The sequence below is a fragment of the Danio rerio genome, chromosome 21 (genome assembly GCF_052040795.2).
Source record: "Danio rerio strain M-AB ecotype USA chromosome 21, GRCz13ab, whole genome shotgun sequence".
NCBI classification, from domain to species: domain Eukaryota; kingdom Metazoa; phylum Chordata; class Actinopteri; order Cypriniformes; family Danionidae; genus Danio; species Danio rerio.
This window is the reverse complement of record NC_141041.1, coordinates 12,482,053-12,505,820: the sequence shown is the minus strand read 5'-3', so window position 1 is coordinate 12,505,820 and position 23,768 is coordinate 12,482,053. Positions and strand designations below refer to the sequence as shown.

At 35.1% G+C, this 23,768-nt stretch overlaps 1 protein-coding gene across 1 annotated transcript in view; it reads left to right on the top strand.

Moving 5' to 3' along the window:
* rtknb (rhotekin b) overlaps nucleotides 1-23,768 on the top strand; it is a 71,424-nt gene that overhangs the window by 18,139 nt on the left and 29,517 nt on the right. Inside the window, 2 exon segments of the mRNA NM_001328566.1 lie at nucleotides 3,877-4,005; nucleotides 4,236-4,398. Of these exon segments, the coding sequence (NP_001315495.1) occupies nucleotides 3,877-4,005; nucleotides 4,236-4,398 (292 nt within the window).

The window sequence follows — 23,768 nt, the reverse complement described above, 5'->3', positions numbered from 1 at the left end:
ACATTTCATGAGTTTAATTGAGGGCAGGATTTCCATTCAATAGATTTGTTTAGCACCAAAACTATTTACACAATTAAATACAATTGAGTTGGTCCAACTTGATTTATCAAATAAAAGTTTCAATACATTTGTATTGTGTTTAACTTAAACTCAAAGGTCTGATAATATCATGCATGTCTATGTGTCGCACATTTCAAAGTCTCTTGATCCTAAATGAACTAAAAGAGCCATTTTAAGCATATTTCATGAGTTACATATACAGTTGATTGAGACCTAATTGGACTAATTGTAGGAGAGTTATTGTTCACTGTGCAAAGCAACAAACTGCATTTTTGCTAATAAACTGCCAACACCCAAAACATGGGCACTTCTGCAAGGTGGTAATCTTAAAACTCAAAGCATTACATGAAACTCTTCTAAATCTTTGAACTAACGTGAAGATTAAACTCTAACAAGTCTTTCTATTAAGTTTAAACACTTAAAATTACTTTTATTGTCATCTTTTCCTTCTGTTAATTCAGTCCCACTCACAGCATGCTGGGAACTACAAATCCCCTTACCTGTAGTTGGACCAACACAATTCCCTTATTTTGTCCCAACAGAAAATGCTTTAGTTAACCTTCTGGTTTACAAATTTAAGTGGACTGAACATAAAACAAATAAACTGGCTAAAGAAATTACAAGAATCGTGTTGTTTCAGCTCATTTTAAACGGTAGTTTGAACAAGCAGTAATAGTTTTTTTTTACTGTAGAAGCCTCATCCCAAGCATTTTTTGTGTCCATTTAAAAGATGTCTAATAGACATCAAAACATAGATGTCCAGGCTAAAACGGGGCTAATTGTGGCTAAAATCTAATAGATGTGTAACAGTAGTCCAAAAATAGACTAGTCATCGGATACACTGGAAGGAATGATGGCACGTGTGAAGTCTGTTAAAACTGTGGATCTGATAACTAGTCTATTTTTGGACTATTGTTAGACGTCTATATTTTCCACTGACAGCCCAAATTTAGCTTTGTTTTAGAAAAGACGTCTATGTTTGGACATCTGCTAGATGCCTTTTAAACATCTTTAAGAATTGTTTGTTTCCGTCATCACAATTGCAGATGAAAACATCCAGAATCAACACTGTTTTTACTGTATTTACAATAAACTAACTGCTAGTGGCAGTTAACTGTAGCTAACACTGGATTGAGCTAGCTAACATTAGTGATATGTAATTTACCTGAGGCAGAGGCTGTGTTGCTATTACAGTTAAATTGCTTTAGGTGACATTAGCATTGTTGTTTGTTTGGCTTACTGTACCTTAGAACAAATCTTTGTTTATCTTCTGGAAGTACAGTAAACTTAGTCTAAAGTCCCTTTAAGGCATGTCATTTTACTCTGTGGTCATCTTTGAAACACCACTCAGGCAGTATGCTCGGGCATTCAGTTTGAATGGGGAAGCAACAAATTCTTCAAAAAAGCTTAGGAATGAATTTGATATTAGGAATCACCAATAAAACTAAACAACAGCTGTGTCTTTAGTTTCATTTCTAAACGTTCAAATCACAAAATCTGCAGAAACTCACGTCTAGTCCGAGCCCCTCCCCCAGAGAATCCTCAGTCTATCCGCTTGTTAAGTGGTGACGTGTTTGTGACGTATGTTATACTGTTTCCGGGTCCAAGCCGCCATTCATTTGAGTGGAGAAATCATTCGTTTATGATCACGTTTTATTCCTATTACACATTAAAGTTAGTTTTATATAAAATCATAGTGTACACAACAATCTCTGGGCTTGCTGCATAACAAATGTCAAAAATTGAACAATTTATAAAAAAGTTAATCACTTTCTGGCCATCAGATATTAGACATGGACATATATACTGCGATCGTGATTTTCGAAAGCACTAAATCGCTTTGTAAACGTTTATTATTACCATTTCATGAGTCTCCCCATTCAGTTAAATAGAGCGCTTGGACCCGGAAGCCGCTTCGCGTGTAATCACACTTAACAAGTGGATAGCAATTTATGATAGGCTCCTGTACTAGAAGGCGGAGCTTCATTCGCCAAATTGATTGTTACACTTTTCCCCCTTCAAATCTACGAGTGACGTGTCCTGTGTATTCTATAGTCTTTGTTTAGTCTTAGTTTAGGGAAAAGAATAAAATACATTCAATTGCCTATTATCTCAGGATACCTGGAATCAGTGTTATAAATACTCCAGGCACATCACTTATGAAGTTTGTGTCATAAAAGATATCAATCCAAACATTTTCAATGTTTCTTTATGGCGGTGAGACTTAAAGACATCAGAATTCTGGTCATCATGCAAATGAATCTGAGCTTTTCCTTGGCTCATCTGTGTTTAAGCAGAGGGGCTTACCAATAGGTCAATTCCTTGTTCATTCATTCATTCATGTTCTGATATTGTAGAATTATATGTAATCCTGAGTCATCATTTTTGTTGATCCTGAAATGACCCTGCTCTAATCCCTATTTTCTGAAATTAGAGGGAAAAAATGAATAATAACAGTGACGAAGCACCTCTGATTTCATGCTCGAACTTAAAGAGGACCTATTATGACACTTTTTACAAGATGTTGAATATGTCCCTAGTATCAGGATTCTGCCAGGTCTTGTCAGTTCTTGTTTTGGTGGCAGAGTCCAGACACTAGTCACTAGTCCTGTCCTGTCGTGTGTTGTGCTCGACTCCAGTTTTCCAATGAGCGCCGTCTTGATGTGGGCCACAAGTTCTGTGTGTGCTCAGGATGCGCGCTCTTGTCCTAGTGTTTGTGTTTGTTCTGTCTGCAACATGCTGTTTCATTCTCAGCGTCTCAGTCTTGTTGGTTTCAGTTGGCGCTGGGATGAAACATGCACATTGCATTTATGAGTGCACGATGAATGTTTTTCATTTATTGTGTACTTGTGTCTTGCGTTCAGTCTTCTGTTGGTGTTGTGTTTAGTTCATGGTTTATGTTTACATGCGCCGCATGCTTTAGCGTTTTGTTGCATGTGAATATGCGGTTAATGAGTTGTTCTAGTCCAGTTTTACATGAGCACATCACTTGTGTTGTTTCTTTGTCATGTGCTTTCCTGTCTATTGTCTAGTCCCGTTTCCCTTTTTAACCCATTATTGCTTTATCCTGTTCACCTGTTTGTTTGTTAATTCTTTCTCTTTATAGTCTCCTATTGTCTGCTATACTGTGACAGTTCGTTGTTGTATGTTGTCCTGTCGTGTCCAGCTCTGTCCAGCCCTGCTCTTCCATACCAGCCCAGTTTATTTGTTTTGTTAATCCATCTGGGTTTTTTTTTTTTGTTCTCCTTTTGTTAAATTTTATCAATAATTAATTAATTAAAAAATCCTTTCCCCACTCACTGAAAATGACATCTAGAGTGTATATGTGAAGGTCCAGCTGTAAAGGTGACGTTTTGGTGACTGTCACTTTAAATTCAAATGAGATTGCACTCCCACGCCCTCTTTTTAAAAGAAGGCGGAGCTACAAGCATCTATGTGCATTATGGCAACAGTAGCTTCTTACTCAGGGCTGTCTATGCTAATGAGAAAAAGATTATTACTAATGCACATGGCTTTCCTCTTATGATGATGCATACATTGGGAGAATGTCAATCAAAATGTTTCTGTGGACTGCTTTTCTGATGTGTGATTATAAAAATGAGATTTTAATGAATTTCTTCTATTAGAATCTGGCTTAATTCACACAACTGTGTTTAAACACCTTAAAAAGGGATTTATGCATAGCAGGTCCCCTTTTACAGAATCTGCAAACCCTTAAATGTGATTGGTTGATTTCAAAGTTTGTTCCAGGAACATTAAAATCACCTTAAACCATATACTGCATTCATTCCACTTTCCACTGCTTTTGTACCCAAGTCAGAAAGCAATCCTGAGGACTGGAGAGATGCCTACGGTGTCCTGAGTGGGTCATTTTTAAAGTGTTACCAGCAGCAAGAAGAAACAGACTCTTTAGAGACGCTGGTGTTTAATATTCCCATTAATAAGGTGAGGATTATGCATGTAATATCACAGTAGTTGTAGTTGCATCTAGTCACCAATAGATGCCTCTGTTTTGTTTATGTCCTACAGTACTGTATGTGTATTCCAGCACAAAACATGTGAAACGAGCTGCACATGTCTTTCAGGCTTATGTTCAACAGCATAGTTTTCTAAGTTGTTTACTAAGCTACTTACTGTTTACCATCAAATGCATTGTTGTTATTTATGACTCGTAGGAAACCCGTGTGCGTGCCACTGAGAGAGACCCGGCTCTGCATGCTCAGAGTATTTCCATAACCAGCCAGTGCGATGGTGAAACCACATACACTATTGTCACAGCCACATCTGAAGACACGCATAACTGGATGGAAGCCTTCTGGCAGCATTTTTACGACATGAGTAAGTCGAGCCCCAGAGATTTCCAATAATGAGCATGGTAACAATGCAGAACACACCTGTAGTATCACAGTAGATCAGTATCTCTGTCCGTCCGTCCGTCCGTCCTTCCGTCCATCCATCCATCCATCCATCCATCCATCCATCCATCCATCCATCCACCCATAGTTGTTGTCTGTTTGTCTGTATATTCATCTATCTATTCATCTATCTATCTATCTATCTATCTATCTATCTATCTATCTATCTATCTATCTATCTATCTATCTATCTATCTGTCTGTCTGTCTGTCTGTCTGTCTGTCTGTCTGTCTGTCTGTCTGTCTGTCTGTCTGTCTGTCTGTCTGTCTGTCTGTCTGTCTGTCTGTCTGTCTCTCTCTCTCTCTCTCTCTCTCTCTCTCTGTCCGTCCGTCCGTCCGTCCATCCAAACAGCTATAGTAGTTGTCTGTCTGTGTCTGTCTGTCATTAAAACTTGCTCTGTTTGTCTGTCTGTCTGTCTGTATGTCTGTCTGTATATGTATGTCTGCCATTTAAACTTGCTCTCTGTCTTTCTGTCTGTCTGTCTTTCTGACTGTCTTTCTGTCTGTCCGTCTGTCTGTCATCTAAACAGCTATAGTAGTTGTCTGTCTGTGTCTGTCTGTCATTAAAACTTGCTCTGTTTGTCTGTTTGTCTTTCTGTCTGTCTGTCTGTCTGTCTGTCTGTCTGTCTGTGTATGTATGTCTGTCATTTAAACTTGCTCTCTGTCTTTCTGACTGTCATTCTGTCTGTCCGTCTGTCTGTCATCTAAACAGCTATAGTAGTTATCTGTCTGTGTGACCATTCATCCATCCATTCACAGCTATAGTAGTTAGTAGTAATCTGTCTGCCTATCTATATGTTGTTTCTTTCATTCTATCTTTCCTTTGTTTTATCATTAAATCACTCTATATTTGTGTTTAATGTAGAATTTCATGTTTGTTCATGTATTTTTTATGTTAATCATTTTCATGTTGACTTTATTGTCTATATTGTATGTCTAATTTGTCAAAAATGTGCTCCACATTCTTTTGGCACCGTGCAAACGGTGGTATGTTCAAAAAATGTATCTTTAAAAAAAATCTGGCCCTTCATCATTTTGCAGATTTCCTTGTCGTAACTAAATGCCAGGTGTTTATCTAACATGTTTTTCACTGCACATCGCAAACACTTTTTTTCTGATATACTCTGTTTGATGCAGTGGCAGTCATAGATAGCCTTAATCTTAAAGATGCATGTCATTTTCTACAGCCAAAACTCTTAAGCAGAAATGCAGTGTCATGCCTGTTGTGTACTCTTTCAAAAACTAGCCCTTTTTCTAAATAGCATGCCTTTATTTTGATTTGGATGAAAACTGTTGCCCACACTTACTGTAAATACGTGATTTGCCTTATACAGCGTGGGTGTCTGCTATCCCTTGGTGGAATTATGAAATTCTACTCGTTATAGTCTATTCAGAGTTTTAATCATGATTTAACAAATGTAACATTTTGGAGTTTTTAATTATTAACTCTTTAAAGGAATAGTTCACCAAAAAGGAAATATTACACCATTTTTCTTGCCCTCAAGTGGTTCAAAATCTTTATGAGTTTCTTTATTCTGTTGAACACTAAAGAAGATATTTTGAAGAATGTTAGAAACTGGTAACCATTGACATCAATAATAGAAAAAAAGAAAGAAAAATGGAAGTCAATGACTACCAGTTTTCAAGATTTTTCGAAATAACTTCAATAGAAACAAAAGAAACTCAGTTTTCATTATTGGGTGAACTATCCCTTTACTTTCAACCTATGCTATGTATTTGCCAAATGCAAAACATTGAATCGAAGAAGAATTAAATTGAGAGAGTTTTAATATTACAGTTTTAGGTTTTAAGGTTTACAGTTTTAGAAGTTTGGTGTACTAGTCAAGAAACGATCAACTCAAGTCTCGGACTGGCTTATTTTAAAGCCAATTGCTAGAAAGCCCCAGACTTTGGATGCAGGTAGTGAAAGTTTCAAGATATTGCACATGCAAGAATTTTTACACGTGACCTTCGTAAGGAATCCTGCCTGTTGCTTTACAGTCTGGCGACAGGTTTTAAGACCAGTTTGACTTATTTGCTTTTTCTATTGTGAAATCTGCATTGATATCTGAAAAGGTGAAGGCTCACGCTTGATTTATTTACTTTTCGCATAACTGCTTTTTGAAGTTCTTTATAGTTTTTATCAGTCGCTTTGGTACATTTCTCAAATCATTCTTAAAGTTTACAATTCTCAGAACAACTTCTACGATTAGAAAAGTCTCTTTTACCTGTCTCTTCTGGTATCTAGCTCTCAAAAATGAATACCAGTGTCAATATACATGTCAAAGTCATCAGTATAACAAGTCCTAGAATCATTGTGTAGGGATTAAACGATCAAATTGATTAGATGTGTTGTCAATATGACAGTGTGCTCAATCTTCTGATGTAAAATATGGCTCGTTTTTGACAATTAGGGTACAGCTTAGTTTGTGTGTTGGAGCTTGATTCACATTTATACTTTTACTGTTTGTACTGTAATACCATTACAGAAAGGAATAGACAGAAAAAAACAAAAACACAAGTAGAAATGTGAACAGGACAATTTTAAGATTGATTTAGGAAGTAAAAAAGTCAGATGGAAATGTATAGAAATATGCTTGACATTATGACAACTTGTTCAAGCCTTTTGCAAGTAAAGAACTACTGCCTAAACATTGTGGGGACTGGGTTATTCAACAGAGACCCTTTATAATACATTTTGATTAACATCACTGAAGCAGTTGATCATAGGAAACATCAGAGAGTCAGACATGTGGTCTGCATGGCAAGCATGGCTTTCTAAGAACTTTTTATTTCTAAATGAGAAGAAAACAGAAGTGATTTTATTTGGGCCCAATGATTTGTCTGACTGTAAACGCCCCAGGCTGGGTAACTTGGCGGAGTTCAGATCACCCCAGGTACGTAACCTGGGCATAACATTAGACCAGAACTTAAAGTTTGACAAACATATCTCAAAAGTGGTGGGAAATAGTTTTTACCAACTCCGCCTTCTTTCAAAAATGAAATCCTCTCTTCCTTCACACTCTCTAGAAATTGCCATAAATTGCGGGAGGTGCTTGTAACCTCCCGGTTGGACTATTGCAACTCTCTCTATTTTGGGCTGCATAAGTCTCAGATTGCTCGCCTACATTTAGTGCAAAACGCAGCAGCTAGATTCTTAACAAAAAGCCCGAAATATGCACATATCACTCCTATTCTGAGGTCTCTACATTGGCTACCGGTGACACAAAGAATCGAATTTAAAATCCTTCTCTTTGTGTATAAAGCCCTACATGGTCTTGGCCCTCATTATTTATCCCAACTGATTGTTAAGTACACTCTTCCAAGACACTTGCGTTCCGCTGATCAGTTTTTTATTAAAAGTTCCAAAGGCCCACCTCAAAAGTCGCTGCCTATTTTTAAGTCTAAATTAAAGACACATTTATTTTCTAGGTCCTTTGAAGCATAAGTCCTTCCCTTTCAGAAGGAGGGGGTGGGGGGGTGGGAAGGGGGATCAAAACGGTCATGTTCTCTATCGTGTTTAGTGTTGGTCAACTGTGGTAACATCTTTTAATTAGGAAAAAAATATTTTATTATTATTATTATATTATTATTTATTTATTTTATTTTGCTCTTTTATTGATAATATTTCTATGCTCATTCCTTTTATGTGTTTATTGCTGTTTTTACTGGTTTATGCTCATATCATGTGTTTATTTTCTCACTGTAAAGCACTTTGTGCAGCCTTGTGGCAGTTGGAAACGTGCTTTATAAATAAATAGAACTTGAACTTGTCTGACAAAGGTCCAGAATTGTCCCATACATGAGCTTATTTGTCCTATTTTGGCTGCTATTCCAGCATGAATTGTGAAAATACCCCATCGAAGAAGGCTTTAAAACCAAGCGGAATGCTCTGTTCGCTGTCTGGACTTTAGCTAATCAGTTTTGGTCAATCCAAACAATTATTTTTCATGAGTCAAACATCTGTGCAAGAAACCCAATCTGATGTAAAGTCATCTTTCACTACTGACCTACTGTATTGTTGTTAAATGAAGAAAACATTTTACAAGTAACTTTTATTCTATATCTTGGACCTTATTCATGAAACAAAAATGATCAATAAAAAGGTGTGAAAAACCAAAGGCGGCCCTTATTGAAGTTCATTTTATTACTAATCCAGCTATTGTTATCCATAAATTTTGAGGAGAATAATCTTGTGAAGCTCTACATTATTATTGTTTATTTGTTGGCTTATTTGTTTATTCAAATGGCCAAATTTTAACTGAGGAAAATTGCTTAAAATGTCATGAAACTGCAGTATTTAAAGCTCATAATTAAATAGAAAATGAGGCAAATAACAGCATAAATGTCCACTTTTTGTTTTATAAAAAAAAGAACCACCCCTTTCAGATGGCTGGCTATGGGCCTAGAGAGTTGTACAAAATCATATGCATGGACATACTAAAGCATTTGCAACTTGTTCAAAGAAACGAGAAACACAATGAAACACAATGATGTGAAGATCGAACGGGGTGTTTTGGAAATTTCAATTCTGATCTGAGAAATGTACCAAAGTGACTTAGAAAAAAATAAAATCTAAGGTATGCAAAAAGCCTTTTAAATGTGACACACCTTTAGTTTTAAAGCTAACAGCAACAGTTAAATGCAATGAGATTTCATTTCCAACATTCTTTTTTTTAGTTCCTTTTTTTTCAGCAGGATGTGTTAACAGGTTTAAAAGAAAGGACAGGTACTTTTGTGATGTCTTGATATGGTAAACAAGATAATTGCCTAAAATGCAAACGTGCGCAATCGCATGTGTAGAACCACTTTTTCCCCCTCCCCGAGTATGAGGAACTGCACGCTTGAAAGACGGTGTTATCATTACTGGCATAACAAGCCTATCAAACTTCATCGCTGATGAACCGATGAAGGAGAAGAATGCAAGAATTACAGTTTTTTTGTCTATAAGAGTTTATGAAGGCCAGAGAGAGGCAAAATTTTGAATTATTTGGAGTAAAAATAAGTTGATCTCCTAAATGTTTACTGGAATGCACTCATAACAAAGTTTATTTAAAGTCACTCTATTTAGCTTTTTTGGGTATTGCATTATAGTGTATATATATGTAGCTGTGAGTGTGAAATGGCTGGCAAGTGTCAGGGATTAAAGTGCATGATTAATGTGTCATTATGTAAAAAAATTCTTGTCATACTGCTCAAACCTGCATAAAGTTGTTATAAATTTGCACTATGCCAGTGTGCTTGGCCACTTGGTAAAGTTGTAGCTATAAAGCCTACATGATTGTGGTTTGTATGATGTGGTTTTTTGTGCCGTAAAAGCTTTTGCTTAAATTGGTGTGGTTGACCATTCATTTGACCAATCAGAGTAGTGCAGGCTTTCAGAAAGGAGGGGTTTTGAGAGACTGTATTCTTTAATAGCCGTTTCAGACTCCGTGAGAAAGAGCCAATGCTGCAATCTTTGTTATGAGGAAATTAAAGTGTTTTTGAATTTGATGGATCTATTATTATTAGTAGGCAAGGCAAGTTTATTTATATACTGACTGAGCTCTTCGAATTTCTAATTGACTTGATACTAATGATCTGAGTGACATATTATGTTTGTATTCAGTGAGCATATGTTATGTATTGAGTTCCTAGGCCATTTAGTTAATGATTGACGTGTAATAATGCTTTAAAATCTACTTTGAATGTAACTGAGTGTCAATGTAAAGACCAGAGGACAGGGTTGATGTGCGCTGATTTCCTAGTTCAACTCTCTGACTGTCTTTTTGGGTCAGTGGCCAGTGAGGAGTCTATTACAGTAATCCACCCTGTTGGTGATAAAAGCATGGACAATTTTCTCTTAAGTTCTCAATGAAGACAAATAATCTAAATCTTGCAATGTTTTTTGAGATGATAGTATGCTGATTTTCTTACTGCTTTGACATGACTACTTGAACTCAGATCTGACTCCAGAGTCACATCAAGATTCTGTACCTAGTGTGAAATATTGCTGTTTGTGAATGTGAAATGGCTGGCAAGTGTCAGGAATCAAGTGAATGATTAATGTGTTACTATATTAAAAATTAGAAATGATTCTAAACATCTTAAAATGAGTCATTGATAATTCCTGTACTGCACAAACATTCATAAAATTGTTTTAAATTTGCATATTGCAAATCTTGAGGTCCTGGAAGAGTTTGGTTTGTATGACGTGGTTTTCTGTGTTGCAAAGGGAAATTCTTTTAAGGTTTTGCTTAAATTGATGTGGTCAGCCATTCGTAACAGACTGTGCCATGATTTGACCAATCAGAGCAGAGCAGGTTTTTCGGAAAGGAGGAGTTTTGAGAGACGATGTAATTGGGTTCATAAGCAATTTCAAACTTCCTGAGAGAGCCGATGCTGCAATGTTTGTTATGAGGAAATTAAAGTGTTTTTGAATTTCATAGATGTATTATTATTAGTAGGCAAGTCAAGTTTATTTATTTAGTGTATTTCATATGCAATGGTAATTCAAAGTAAGATAAACAGGAATAAAAGAAAAAGCTATAAGAAAATAAAAACAACCAAAAATAACAATTATTAAAACAGATGAAAATGTGTTAAAACAGGTTTTAAATAAATGAAAAAGAAAAGAAAGACATAATAGATCGATCTGTTGGACGTAGCATAGTGCTCATTCAGTGAAGGCACAGCTACACAGATGTGATTTAATTCTTGGTTTAAATGTGCCTAATGTTGGAGCTCGTCTGATCATTTCTGGAACCTGATTCCAACAGTAGTAGCTGAGAGTGGATTCACCCTGCTTTGACTGAACACTTGGAATTTCTAATTGACTTGATCCTAATGATCTGAGTGACCTGTTAGGTTTGTATTCAGTGAGCATATCTGTAATGTATTGAGTTCCTATGCCATTTGGTGTTTTATAGACACATAATCATGCTTTAAAATCTATTCTGAATGTAACTGGGAGCCAGTGTAAAGACCTGAGGACAGGTGTGATGTGCTTTGATTTCCTAGTTCAACTGTCTGACTGAATTTTTGGGGAGGCCAGTGAGAATTCCATTACAGTAATCCATGCAGCTGGGGATAAAAGCATGAACACATTTCTCCAAGTCCTCACTGGAAACAAAGCATCTAATTCTTGCAATGTTTATAAGATGATAGTATGCTGATTTAGTTACTACTTTGACATGACTACTGAAACTCTCTGAAAAGATCTAACTCCAGAATCACACCAAGATTCTGTACCTAGTGTGAAATGTTGATGTTTGTGAATGTGAAATGGCTGGCAAGTGTCCGGAATCAAAGTGCATAATTAATGTGTCATTGTATTAAAAAATCTAAGTGATTCTGATCTTCCTTAAATGAGTCATTGATAATTGCTGTCTTACTGCACAAACCTGCATAAAGTTGTTATACATTTGTATAATGCCAGTGTGCTTAGCCACTTAGTGAAGTTGTAGCTATAAAGCCTACTTGATTGTGGTTTGTATGATGTGGTTTTCTGTGACGTAAAAGCTTTTGCTTAAATTCATGTGGTCGACCATTCGTAACAGACTAGAGATGATTTGACCAATCAGAGCAGTGCAGGCTTTCAGAAAGGAGGGGATTTGAGAGACTGTGTATTCTTTAATAGCCGTTTCAGACTCCGTGAGAAAGAGCTGATGCTGCAATGTTTGTTATGAGGAAATTAAAGTGTTTTTGAATTTGATGGATTTATTAGTATTAGTAGGCAAGGCAAGATTATTTATTTTCTGACTGAACTCTTAGAATTTCTAACTGACTTGATCCTATTGCTCTGAGTGATCTGTTTTGTATTGGTTTGTATTCAGTGAGCAAATCTGTAATGTATTGAGTCTTTAGGCCATTTAGTGATTTAAAGAGGCGTAATAATGCTTTAAAATCTATTCTAAATGTAACTAGGAGCCAGTGTAAAGACCTGAGGACAGGTGTGATGTGCTCTGATGTCCTAGTTCAACTCTCTGATTGTTTTTTTGCGAAGGCCCGTCCATTACATGAGGAGTCCATTGCGGTAATCCGCCCTGCTGGTGATAAAAGCATGAAAAAGTCCTCAAAGGAAACAAAGCATCTAATCATTGTTCAATGTTTTAGAGACAATGGTATGCTGATTAAATGACTGCTTTGACATGATAACTGCAACTCATATCTGATTCCAGAAATGGCTGGCAAGTGTCAGGGATTAAAGTGCATGATTAATGTGTTATTAAAATAAAAATATAATTGATTCTGATCTTCCTGAAATGAGTCATCGATAGATCCTGTTGTACTGCATAAAGTTGTTATAAATTTACATATTGCTAGTCTTGAAGACCTGGAAGAGTTTGTGCCGTAAAGTAAAATTCTTTTAAGGTTTTGCTTAAATTGATGTGGTCAGCCATTCATAACCGTCTATGCCATGATTTGACCAATCAGAGCAGAGCAGGCTTTCGGAAAGGAGGGGTTTTGAGAGACTATGTAACTGGTTAATGAGCAATTTCAGACACAGTGAGAAAGAGCTACTGTAAGCTGCAATGTTTGTTATGAGGAAATTAAAGTGTTTTTGAATTTTATAGATGGATTATTATTGATAGGCAAGGCAAGTGAGGAGTCATTACAGTTATCCATCCTGCTGGTGATAAAAGCATGGAAAAGTTTCTCACTAGAGACAAAGCATCTAATTATTGTTCAATGTTTTTTGAGATGATAGTATGCTGATTTAATTAGTGCTTGACATGACTACTTGAACTCAGATCTGACTCCAGAATCACACCAAGATTCTGTACCTAGTGTGAAATATTGCTGTTTGTTAATGTGAAATGGCTGGCAAGTGTCATGAATCAAAGTGCATGATTAATGTGTCATTATATAAAAAATAGAAATGATTCTGAACTTCCTAAAATGAGTCATTGATAATTCCTGTACTGCACAAACCTGCTTAGAGCTGTTATACATTCACATACTGCCAATTTTGCAGGCCTGAAAGAGTAAAAATAAAGTAAAATAAAGAAAATTCTTTAAATGTTTTGCTTAAAATGATTAGGGCGACCATTCGTAACAATCAATTTGACCAATCAGAGCAGAGCAGGCATTCAGAGAGAAGGGGTTTTGATAGATGTTATAAGTGGGTTAATAAGCAATTTTAGACACCGTGAGAGAGCAGATACTGCAATGCTAGTTATAAGGAAATTAAAATGTTTTTAAATTTTTTGGGTGTATTATTATTATCATTAGTAGTAGAAGTTATAATTATAATTAAACATTTTCCTCATTCCGGTTAATCACACAGCGATGAAGAAAAGTCTGACAGTCATGTTTGTTGTCGGTTTTGGGTTTATAGAAAGATTGTGCCTATTTTTAGTATAGAGCCTACAAAAATATCCCATACCATCTTTAATTTTTGTGGTAAACATATCTAGGTTAGATGTGAGGTTAGCATGTTTTTTTTTTCATCAAATATTCTTATTTTCTATTTGATATATTTAGTACACTTTTTTACAGTAAATGTAAACCTCCTATAATAATTTTATCAGTTTTTTATTGAGTGTCTTATTTAATGACCAATTATAGGTAACATTTAAGTCATTATTTCTACATTTTTAAGTTCAGTTATTGTATTTAAACAGTCTACAATGTCATAAAAAGGGTGGTACTGTGGCGCAGTGGGTATCACTGATGCCTCACAGCAAGAAGGTCGCTGGTTCGAGCCTCTGCTGGGCTTATCTTAGGAGTTTGCATGTTCTCGCCATGTTTGCGTGGGTTTTCTTTGGGTTCTCTGGTTTTCCCCACAAGTCCAAAAACATGCACTATTGGTGAAATTCATTCCACTCTGGAATCCCCTGATTAATTAAAGGACTAAGCCGAAAAGAAAATGAATGAAAAAATTAACTTAGCATATAAGGAAGCCAAATTAAAGTTGTTGTCATTACTATGGTTAGTTGTTTATTTCAACTCCATGACACAAAATATTAGATAGTTTTTCCTATCTTCACTCAATTCGTGTCCATATGACTGTAGTTCATGATGTTTGGAGCTGAACAAATATAGTTAACTTTGAATTATCATAGAATCCACTTTTTATACCTCAGATTGAAGTAGTGTAGCAATATCAGCAATACATCACCTGATAAAAGTCCAGTCATCAATCTCAGTTGTAAAAGCAACAAATAATAACTTGAGTTCTAGTTGATAGTTTGGAAGAGACAGAAGATAGTTTTTTTTTTTCCCTGAGTCATCTGTTGAACTGCATCTCAATCATCCAAAATACTTCAAAAGACCTACTCGAACTCGCATGGACCCAAGACTCTCACAAAAATCAGTCAAGTTTAGTGAAGGAAAAATCATGGTTTAAAGTTACATTCAGTATGGGGGCATGTGAGAGATCTGCAGAGTGGATGACAACATCAACAGCCTGAGGTATCAAGACATTTGTGCTGCCCATTACATTACAAACAACAGGAAAGGGCAAATTCTTCAGCAGGATAGCACTCCTTCTCATACTTCAGCCAAGTTCGTGAAAGCGAAGAAGGTCAAGATGCTCCAGATTTGGCCAGCCCAGTCACCAGATATGATCATTATTGAGCATGTCTGGGGTAAGATGAAGGAGGAGGCATTGAAAATGAATCTGAAGAATCGGTTGAACTCTGGGAGTCCTGCAATTCCAGATGACTTTATTATAAGTTGAGTCATTGCAGAGATGTATGGATTCTGTTCTCCAAGCTATCTCCAGCATACACAATATTAATTCTTTTTCCACTGCACCATGACTTTATATTCTATACTGTACATTTATTTCGGTTAAGTGTCAAGACTTTTGTCTAAACAAAGTGAGAGCTTACTGTTCTAATTAAATAATTAAAAATCAAGGCATAATTTTATTTTGGTAAAATAAGCTTAATCTAGAGGCCTTTGCCTTTCATACAGTATAAGCCACTTCTGATACCAAATGATCAATTAGAAGTTATTATTTGTTATTCCTAAAACTTGAATAGGCAACAAGACTTTTGTCAGGTAGTGTATAATGAACAAATCATTTCAGAATTTAGTATTGACTGTGCTATCCCTACAGCAGTTAGTTTGAATTGTTCAGTTGTTGTTTTCTTTTGTAAGTTTCTTTAAGCATACTTGATGCAAGATGTCCTTCATAAGCATGATCTAGAAGAAAATCTACAAGTCCTTTTTTTGTCACGTACAGCATGTGCTCTGCTGATATCTTCTTGTCAATCGTTAAGCTTCAAATGAATGTGAAGATATTTTCCCTTTGTCAAAGTAGCGTTGAGGGAATGTTACTGAATGTTGAAAATATTAGTGTCCTAGTAGCTACTAAAATCAGCTGTCAATCATCTATGCGGATTTTGACATTCTCTTTAAAAATGTGCACATATGTTTTCAAAATATTTCAACAATGGCTGATTTATAACCTCTGTTGTTATTGCTGTAGGTGATATCAATGGAACTGAATGTTCCAGCTATAAGCGTTTCATTTTCTGGGCCGTTTGCTTGGCTGTGTATGTATTGCATTTGTTTTCCTTGTATTTTTACATTTAAACAATTCTATGATTATGTATAATGATAGAATGAGTAATTATGCTTCATTTCCCTCTCCGTGTTTGAAGCTGTCGTAGATCATTTAGCAATGATTGGTATTCAGATCTCAGAAATTCCCTCTAAAAAGCCCTAATTCATTCCTTTATGGTGATTTGTTGCATTTAGAAACCTAAACAACTCCTTTGATGCATAGAAAACCAGTTTATTTACTATTCATGAAACGTTATTTGTCAGAGTGATATGAAAGCAACTTCGTTTATTAGAAATCTTCCTTAAAGAAGTATCATAGGCTAAACAGAGAACAAAGACACACTTGTTCAGCGGGGCATTGCCTACATTCCTGAAGATATAGGCCACTTGAAATACAACAAAGGGTGCAATACAAACAACAATGAATGATCAGGCATGGGAGTGTTACTTTGGCATGACTAAATCAGTAAGGTTATATTATATAAAGGTTGTTATAAATTAAATAGCTCCTTTGAAATTGATTTTGCAATATAGTTTAATGTCTAATTCTAAAAGTTATTTCTATTTCTCCAGGGAAAACGGCAGGTTGTTAATGTCAGGGATATTGTTAGCTCTGAGGTTTTTAATCAGTTGACATTAATTCAACATGTTTTTTTTTTTAAATGTGTGTATTTATTCATTTTCTTTTCGGCTTAGTCCGTTTATTAATCAGGGGTCACCACAGACACCCAAAATGTGTTAATATCATCATATAAGTTCTATTTTAAAGTGTGTAAATTGAAGTCCATGTGAAATCCAGATTGACTTATTTTACTAGTGCGCACTTTCAGTCTTAAAGTGAACATTCCATCTATGAAGGTTAAGTCACTGAAAAATAAACTTGTTTTTGGTAATCTCCTTTTGGTAATCTCGCTGTTCGCTTCAGCTCTAGAATGTCAGTCTATCACTGATGATGTCAGTTTGGGTAAAATATGCTTAGCCACACCCCCTCCAACCATTAGTTTGCTGTAAGTGAAAGATAAGAGGAAGAGCACAAAAACAAAACCCTGCCCCTTAATCAACACTTTTCAGAACATTTCAGTACGTGACATTTCAGAAATCCATCATCAAACTGAAATAAAAGTCTTCAACAACTTACACCAGAAGTAGACTTTGTTCAGGAAAAACTACACCTTTTAGGAAATGCTTTAATCCTTGTGCTGTCCTACAATTCTGTATACACCTTTGTCTTTCAGGTCAAAAAAGACCCACTAAACCTCTAAAATAACAGGCTAAATTTAATTTAAATTTAATTCCTCAAATCTATTTTTGGTGATCTCTTGTCATCCTTTTGTAACTTGCGGGGCCATACACACCTTGCGTAGTCCACATATAGGGCTAATTGGTACTGTTGTACTGAACGGTTGTGAATTGCATTAATGGATCTTGATCTCTGCTTTGTCAACTTTTGATGTTGAAAATTCAACTCTTCAGTTTAACAGTGAGTTTTATTGACATTTTAGTAGTTTGAAATAATATAGAGAGAAATCAGTCTGTAAAATAGCAAAAAATGTACTGGCAGTTTATTATAGGATTTTTGTACCATAGTATACAACAAATGTTAAAAATGTTAATAAAAATGTTTTAACTTGTAAACTTTGCAACTTGTAAAGGTTTAATGTTATGAGAGGAAAGATCAAGATCCAATAATGCAATTCAAAAACCTATAAAGCGTATAGGCCAAAGTTGGCCCATGGTAAGTTTTGATTTGGCCCGCCACCCCCTCTGAGAATTTCAAACTTTAATGTAAAATTGTATTTGTTTGTTTTATTGTTAAGCTACAAACAAGCTATCTGAAATTAAATGCTTCAATTTAAATGGTGTAAATTATTCAGATTTAAAATGTACATACGACAGACTTTGGTGAGTGAATCAAGGCAAAGGCAGTTTCTGCTTGAAGACCGTATTCCGCTTTAAACTTCACTGTGTTATAAATGTCACTGTTCATGTTTTTATGGCAATAAGTTATAGTTTAAAAACGTTACACTGCAATAGTGTATATGATTCAAAGAAATGTTTTATATTTATTTTTTATATAATGAAAATAATTAGGAAATTACCCATGGCAAATTTAATGTAAACTAGTTTGGTCTTCAGCCCACGGCTATCAATGATGTTTGATTTTTGGCCCTTCAAACGAAAAACTTTGGGCACCCCGAATGTAAGAAATGTAATGTAATTTTTGAAAAGGCAACGTCAACACTTCAACTTCATCTATCTTAAGCTGATTTGACTTAATCTGCATTGTAAAAAGCGCTATTAAAATAAAGAATTGAATATGTATGTAGTATATAATATTTTCAATTAAGTAATCTTATCATTGCAATAATTAAGAACATGTTTTTTCGTATTAATTACGTTAATCTTTTACTTTCACTTTGCTACTGCTTTCTTCAAGTTGCATTGAATATTTTTAAATGATTTGTAAACAGTGTATTTGGTTGTATTTTGTTGAAATTGCAAAGGCCACCAAGTTTCAGTCTATTCAACAAAATCTCTGACAATATTTTTTGTAAAGATTTCCACTAACTTATATTATATTCAACTTACAAAGTCACATTCAAATATACAGTAAGATTCATTGCTGTTGTATTTAGTGAAACCCAGTTTGAGTGTACACCCACTTTTGAACTTTCCCTTTGATTCCGTATGGCATTTAGCCCAATGGATATGATTTCATTAATGCTGCATTTTGAAAGATATGAAACTATTTGCAGTCATTAAGCCGTGGACAGTACCTTTTTGGCATCTCTGATTTATTGACATTCCTGTCCAAAGACTAACAAAGACATAATGTGGGTGGAGGTGTTAAAGTAAGTCATCAATAGAGATAATTTGCCATTCAATGCGGAAAAACCAATCAAGGCATAAGGAAACTGTACATGGAGGATTTCATTAAGGAAACAACTTCTTCCCTCTTGAATGTGTCACATTTAACTATAAATAAAATGTTGTATTATTGTAAAACAACCAGGAAATTGTGTTGCCTGTTGTTAAATGCAACAATAAAATATTTGGCACAAAATATTACACTTTTATAACATACATCAACACAGTTTAAAGTATGATATACTGTACTGTAAAATATAATCAACAAAGTGAATGTAAATGAAAACTAAATGAAAAACCTTATTTTTTAATTGTCTTTGTCCTATCCCTTTAAAATAACAAACACTGTACACCCCTCTATATTTATACTAACACTGGTTTGTTTATTTATTAATTTGTGTATGTAATTATGTATGTTTGTACTTTCATTTTAGTTTTCTTTTATTTCTCTAATTTTACTTTCCAAAATGAATCATCATTGCACTTATCAAGTTTGCAATGAAGATAAGGCTTGTTAACTATTTTTTATGATCAATGAAGGAATTAAAGGCTTTGCTTTGTTTTTTCATCTTCATTTACAAGTAGCAGGGTATTTAGAGCTACTGTATATTTCTGTCCATTTGCATCTCGTCCCTTTCTGCCCCTTGGCAGCATAGTCGCAAACTACCGTTACCCCTAAAAACATGTTCTTAATCCCTTAGTGTCACGGCAGGGCCACACGCGGCAGTAATGGTCCTTTTAAAGTGTCACCCACTGTATATGACCATAGTAAGATGACATTGCTCAAAACTGCTAAAAATGCTGTTGTTGGTAGAAATTAACTGTAACGTGATTTGTACTGTTATTTTACATGTATTTATAGATATATCTTTGCATCATAAAGTGTTTCATTCTTACAAAGTATAAATGCAAACACTTTTTTAAATGTTTTTTACTTTTATTTTTTTTTATCTTGGTGTGATTCTGAAGTCAGATCTAAGTTTCAATAGTCATGTCAAAGCAGTAACTAAGTCAGCATACTATATCTCAAAACATTGGAGGAATTAGATGCTTTGTTTCCAGTGAGAACTTGTCCATGCTTTTATCACCAGTAGGCTGGATTACTGTGCTGGACTCCTCATTGGCCTTCCCAAAAAACACAGTCAGACAAAACAGTTTCACTGTATATAATGCAATAACAATATATTCAAACTAGTTTCTTTGCTTTGTATTTAAAAAAATTTTTAAACTTCAATTATTGCTTATTTTGTGCAACAAAATAGATTTTAGCTTAATTTCTATGTATTTATTATACAATAATCTTTATTTAAAGCTTGATTGAACATTGATTTGCTTTCTAATAGCCCAATCTTAACAGTGTTTAGTGTAAGTGTATTATGTGTGTAGTGTATTTTGATGTGTGTTTTGGTCATTTTTGTATTGTTTGTTCATTTTTAATGTATTCTTAATAGTGCAACTTTTTTAAGTTATTTTGTTGATCAAATTGAAAAAATTTGAGATTTTAATGTCAGAAAACTGAAATAAAATGATAAATACAATATATTTAATTGATCCGTTGAATTCTAATTGATTATAACTAATAATTTGCATTAAACCCTAATGAAGTATTTTTAATACAAGAACATGTGGATATGTATTATATATGTATTATATGTATATATGTATTATATACATGTGCAATATTTATGTATATAATACATATATTTTAATTCACTAAATCTAAAGTAACTTACCAGATTTTTTTAAGGTGTCAATTTAACATTCTGTATAAATGGTTGCACTACTTATCTGATGTGTTATATCTGTCCTATGGCGTCACCTCGTTTTAACTCTCATTTATTAAGCTCAATACAAACATTGTATGCGCAAAAATCGGCCCACAGAGCACAACCCTTCCTTTGTTCAGGTTTGACAGCAAAGAATGAGTTTGTTAACATACATCAACTAAATGAAGACCAGAGGAATTCTTTACCCATAGCCAAAAATACAGAACACATCTGCTTTCAATAGTAGTTTATGAGCTATGAAAGTCTATATTATTGTGTATAAAATATTTGATTTGAAAAACAGGCATATTGATTATTTTAGAAAAAATAATGAAAAACAATTAAAGGTTAACCCTTGTTTACTGTTCTTTAGTTACAGTATGTTTGGGACTGTTTTTGCCCCATTTCTTTCCATTATAGCCACATTTTTTGATCGCAAAGCCATGACACCAAATAATCATGCTTTCTTGATTTTGGTTTCTCTAGTTGGCAAGTTTTTACTGTTGAAAGCCAGAAACTAACTTTTTTTTTGCACTGTAACTGATGATCAACAGTAAATTACCAATTTGACCTCTTCTCAAACAAGGAAAAACAGCAACAACCAAGAATGCAAATGCTGTCATGGCTTTGCAATCAAAAAATGTCATCATATTTGAAATCAATTGGGTAAAAATAGCCCAGAGTGTATAGAGTCTATACAGAGTGTATAGAGTTTTTGAAAGCTTTTAAAGCATTTTCCCAAAATATATGTCAAAATAAGATTTGTCACAAAAGTCATTCCATTTGCTGAAAGTTGTGGGCAAATTAAGACTTAAAATCCCCCCAGAGTGGTTGAAAACATCCCCAACAGCACACAACACAAGATTAATATTTTCCAGATTTTGCTTTGTTTGTTTACTTTTTGTAATAATTTGCACATCTATGCGGTTTATTTGACTGCTTTTTTTTCAGACTTTCAGTAGAATAACAACCTTATTGAATGCAAAAGATCAATTTCATAACATCAAGGCCTTCATGTTCAAAAGACTTCTCCTCCTAGAAAAGATTCTTCTGCGCTTAGTTACAAAACTGCATATGATTTTTTGTTTGTTTGGGCAACTGGAAAGAGTACCTTTATCTCGGCTTGCAATGACGTTGTGCAATCGCCGCGCTTCTTAAAGATAAGGATATATACAGTTGAGACAGTTGATCCGTCTGGTTTCTGTCCTGTCAGCTTTGGTTTCTCCCCAGTGATGTCAGGAGATTATTAGTCTGTGCTTTTTATTTGTTTTAAATCCCTGTCTGGTGGCTTTTGTGTCATAAGTTGGAAAGCATGCTGTTTGTTTGCTGCAAAGTCACTGTAAATTAAACCGAGAGGCTTTTCTTAGAAGTTTAGGTCGTAGTTTTCCAGAAAGCTTGAAATTCATTGCATAGCTTACTCAAATATGTAGACACCAGCTAGTATTGTGTTTCCAGAAAGAACGCGTGCTTCAGCAAGATTGCAGGTCTTTAAAGGCTTGGTGTTTATTACATGGCGTGCAAGATTGATGTTTTTATGGTCTGCATCCTCAAAATGTCTTTTGTGTTTTTCACAGTTGTGTTGAAACTTATATTTAAGAAAACGACTTCTGTTCGTAAGCCTAAATTAGAGAGAAACCTATAATTTCCTAAATTTCCATGTCACTGCTATATAACAAGAATAATCCTGACAGCAGTTTTACTCATATTCCATAGTGAAGCATACTATAAAACATCAAAATTAGACACTTTGAGATGCTTAGAGTTGTTGGTGTTAATCTGGAAATGGTGGTCAAATCTATAGTTGTCTGCAATTCTGTTTAAATTCTAGAAAACATTTCCTGTTTTTACTGAAATTGTGAATTGAGGAGATGTAGATATAAACAGGGTCAAAATATACTGGTGATGTACAGTGAGATTCTAGTGATTTCTTCGAAAATCTAGTGATGTCCAGTGAGAGACTAGTGATGTCAAGTGAGATACTAGTGATGGTCAGTGAGAAACTTATGATGTACAGTGTGATTCTAGTGTTGTCCAGTGGGATACTAGTGATGTCTAGTGAGAGACTAATGATGTCCAGTCTAATTGTAGTGATTTCCTTGAAAAACTATTGATTGTCTAGTAAAAAACTAATGATGTCCAGTGAGATTCTAGTGATTTCTTTGAGATGCTAGTGATGTCCAGAGAGATACTAGTGATGTCCAGTGAGATACTAGTGATGTCGTGTGAGAAGCTAGTGATGTCCAGTGAGAAACTAGTCATGTCCAGTTAGAAACTAGTGATGTAGTGTGAGAAGCTAGTGATGTCCAGTGAGATACTAGTGATGTTTAGTGAGATACTAGTGATGTCGTGTGAGAAGCTAGTGATATTCAGTGAGATACTAGTGATGTTTAGTGAGATACTATTGATGTTGTGTGAGAAGCTAGTGATGTCCAGTGACAAACTAGTCATGTCCAGTTAGAAACTAGTGATGTCCAGTAAGATACTAGTGATGTCCAGTGAGATACTAGTGATGTCCAGTGAGAAACTAGTGATGTCCAGTGAGAAACCAGTGATGTCCAGTGAGAAACTAGTGATGTCCAGTGGGAAACTATTGATGTCCAGTGAGAAACTAGTGATGTCCAGTGAGAAACTAGTGATGTCCAGTGGGAAACTAGTGATGTCCAGTGAGATACTAGCGATGTCAAGTAGAGGTGTGAACCTATACTGGTGTCATGGTTCGGTTGCGATTATTATGCCATCAGTTCGGCTCAATTCGATGCATTGTTGATGTTTTCTATACACAATGTAATATGTTCTTTACTGCACCGCAATTCTGGTATTAAAATTAATGTATAAATATATTTATATACTATTTGTAATACATCTTTGTCCTTTAATACAAAAAGTCAGACATATGAACTGTACCTTTAAAAAGGTACAAATGGGTCCCTTAGAGAGAGGAAGGAGTACTTTTATTTTCTCAATCGCTGTGAAACAGGAGCTTTTGCTGTGTCAGTTAAAGACTGTCCAGCAAACACACACGCAGTGAAATTGTGCGCAGCTTGAAGCATTGTAAATACTTGCACTCGCCTCCCTCGAACCTGAACCAATACCGAATTGTCTGCGTCTGCATCGCGGTGCACTGAAGAAACAATTCATTTTGACATCCCCAATGTCCAGTGAAA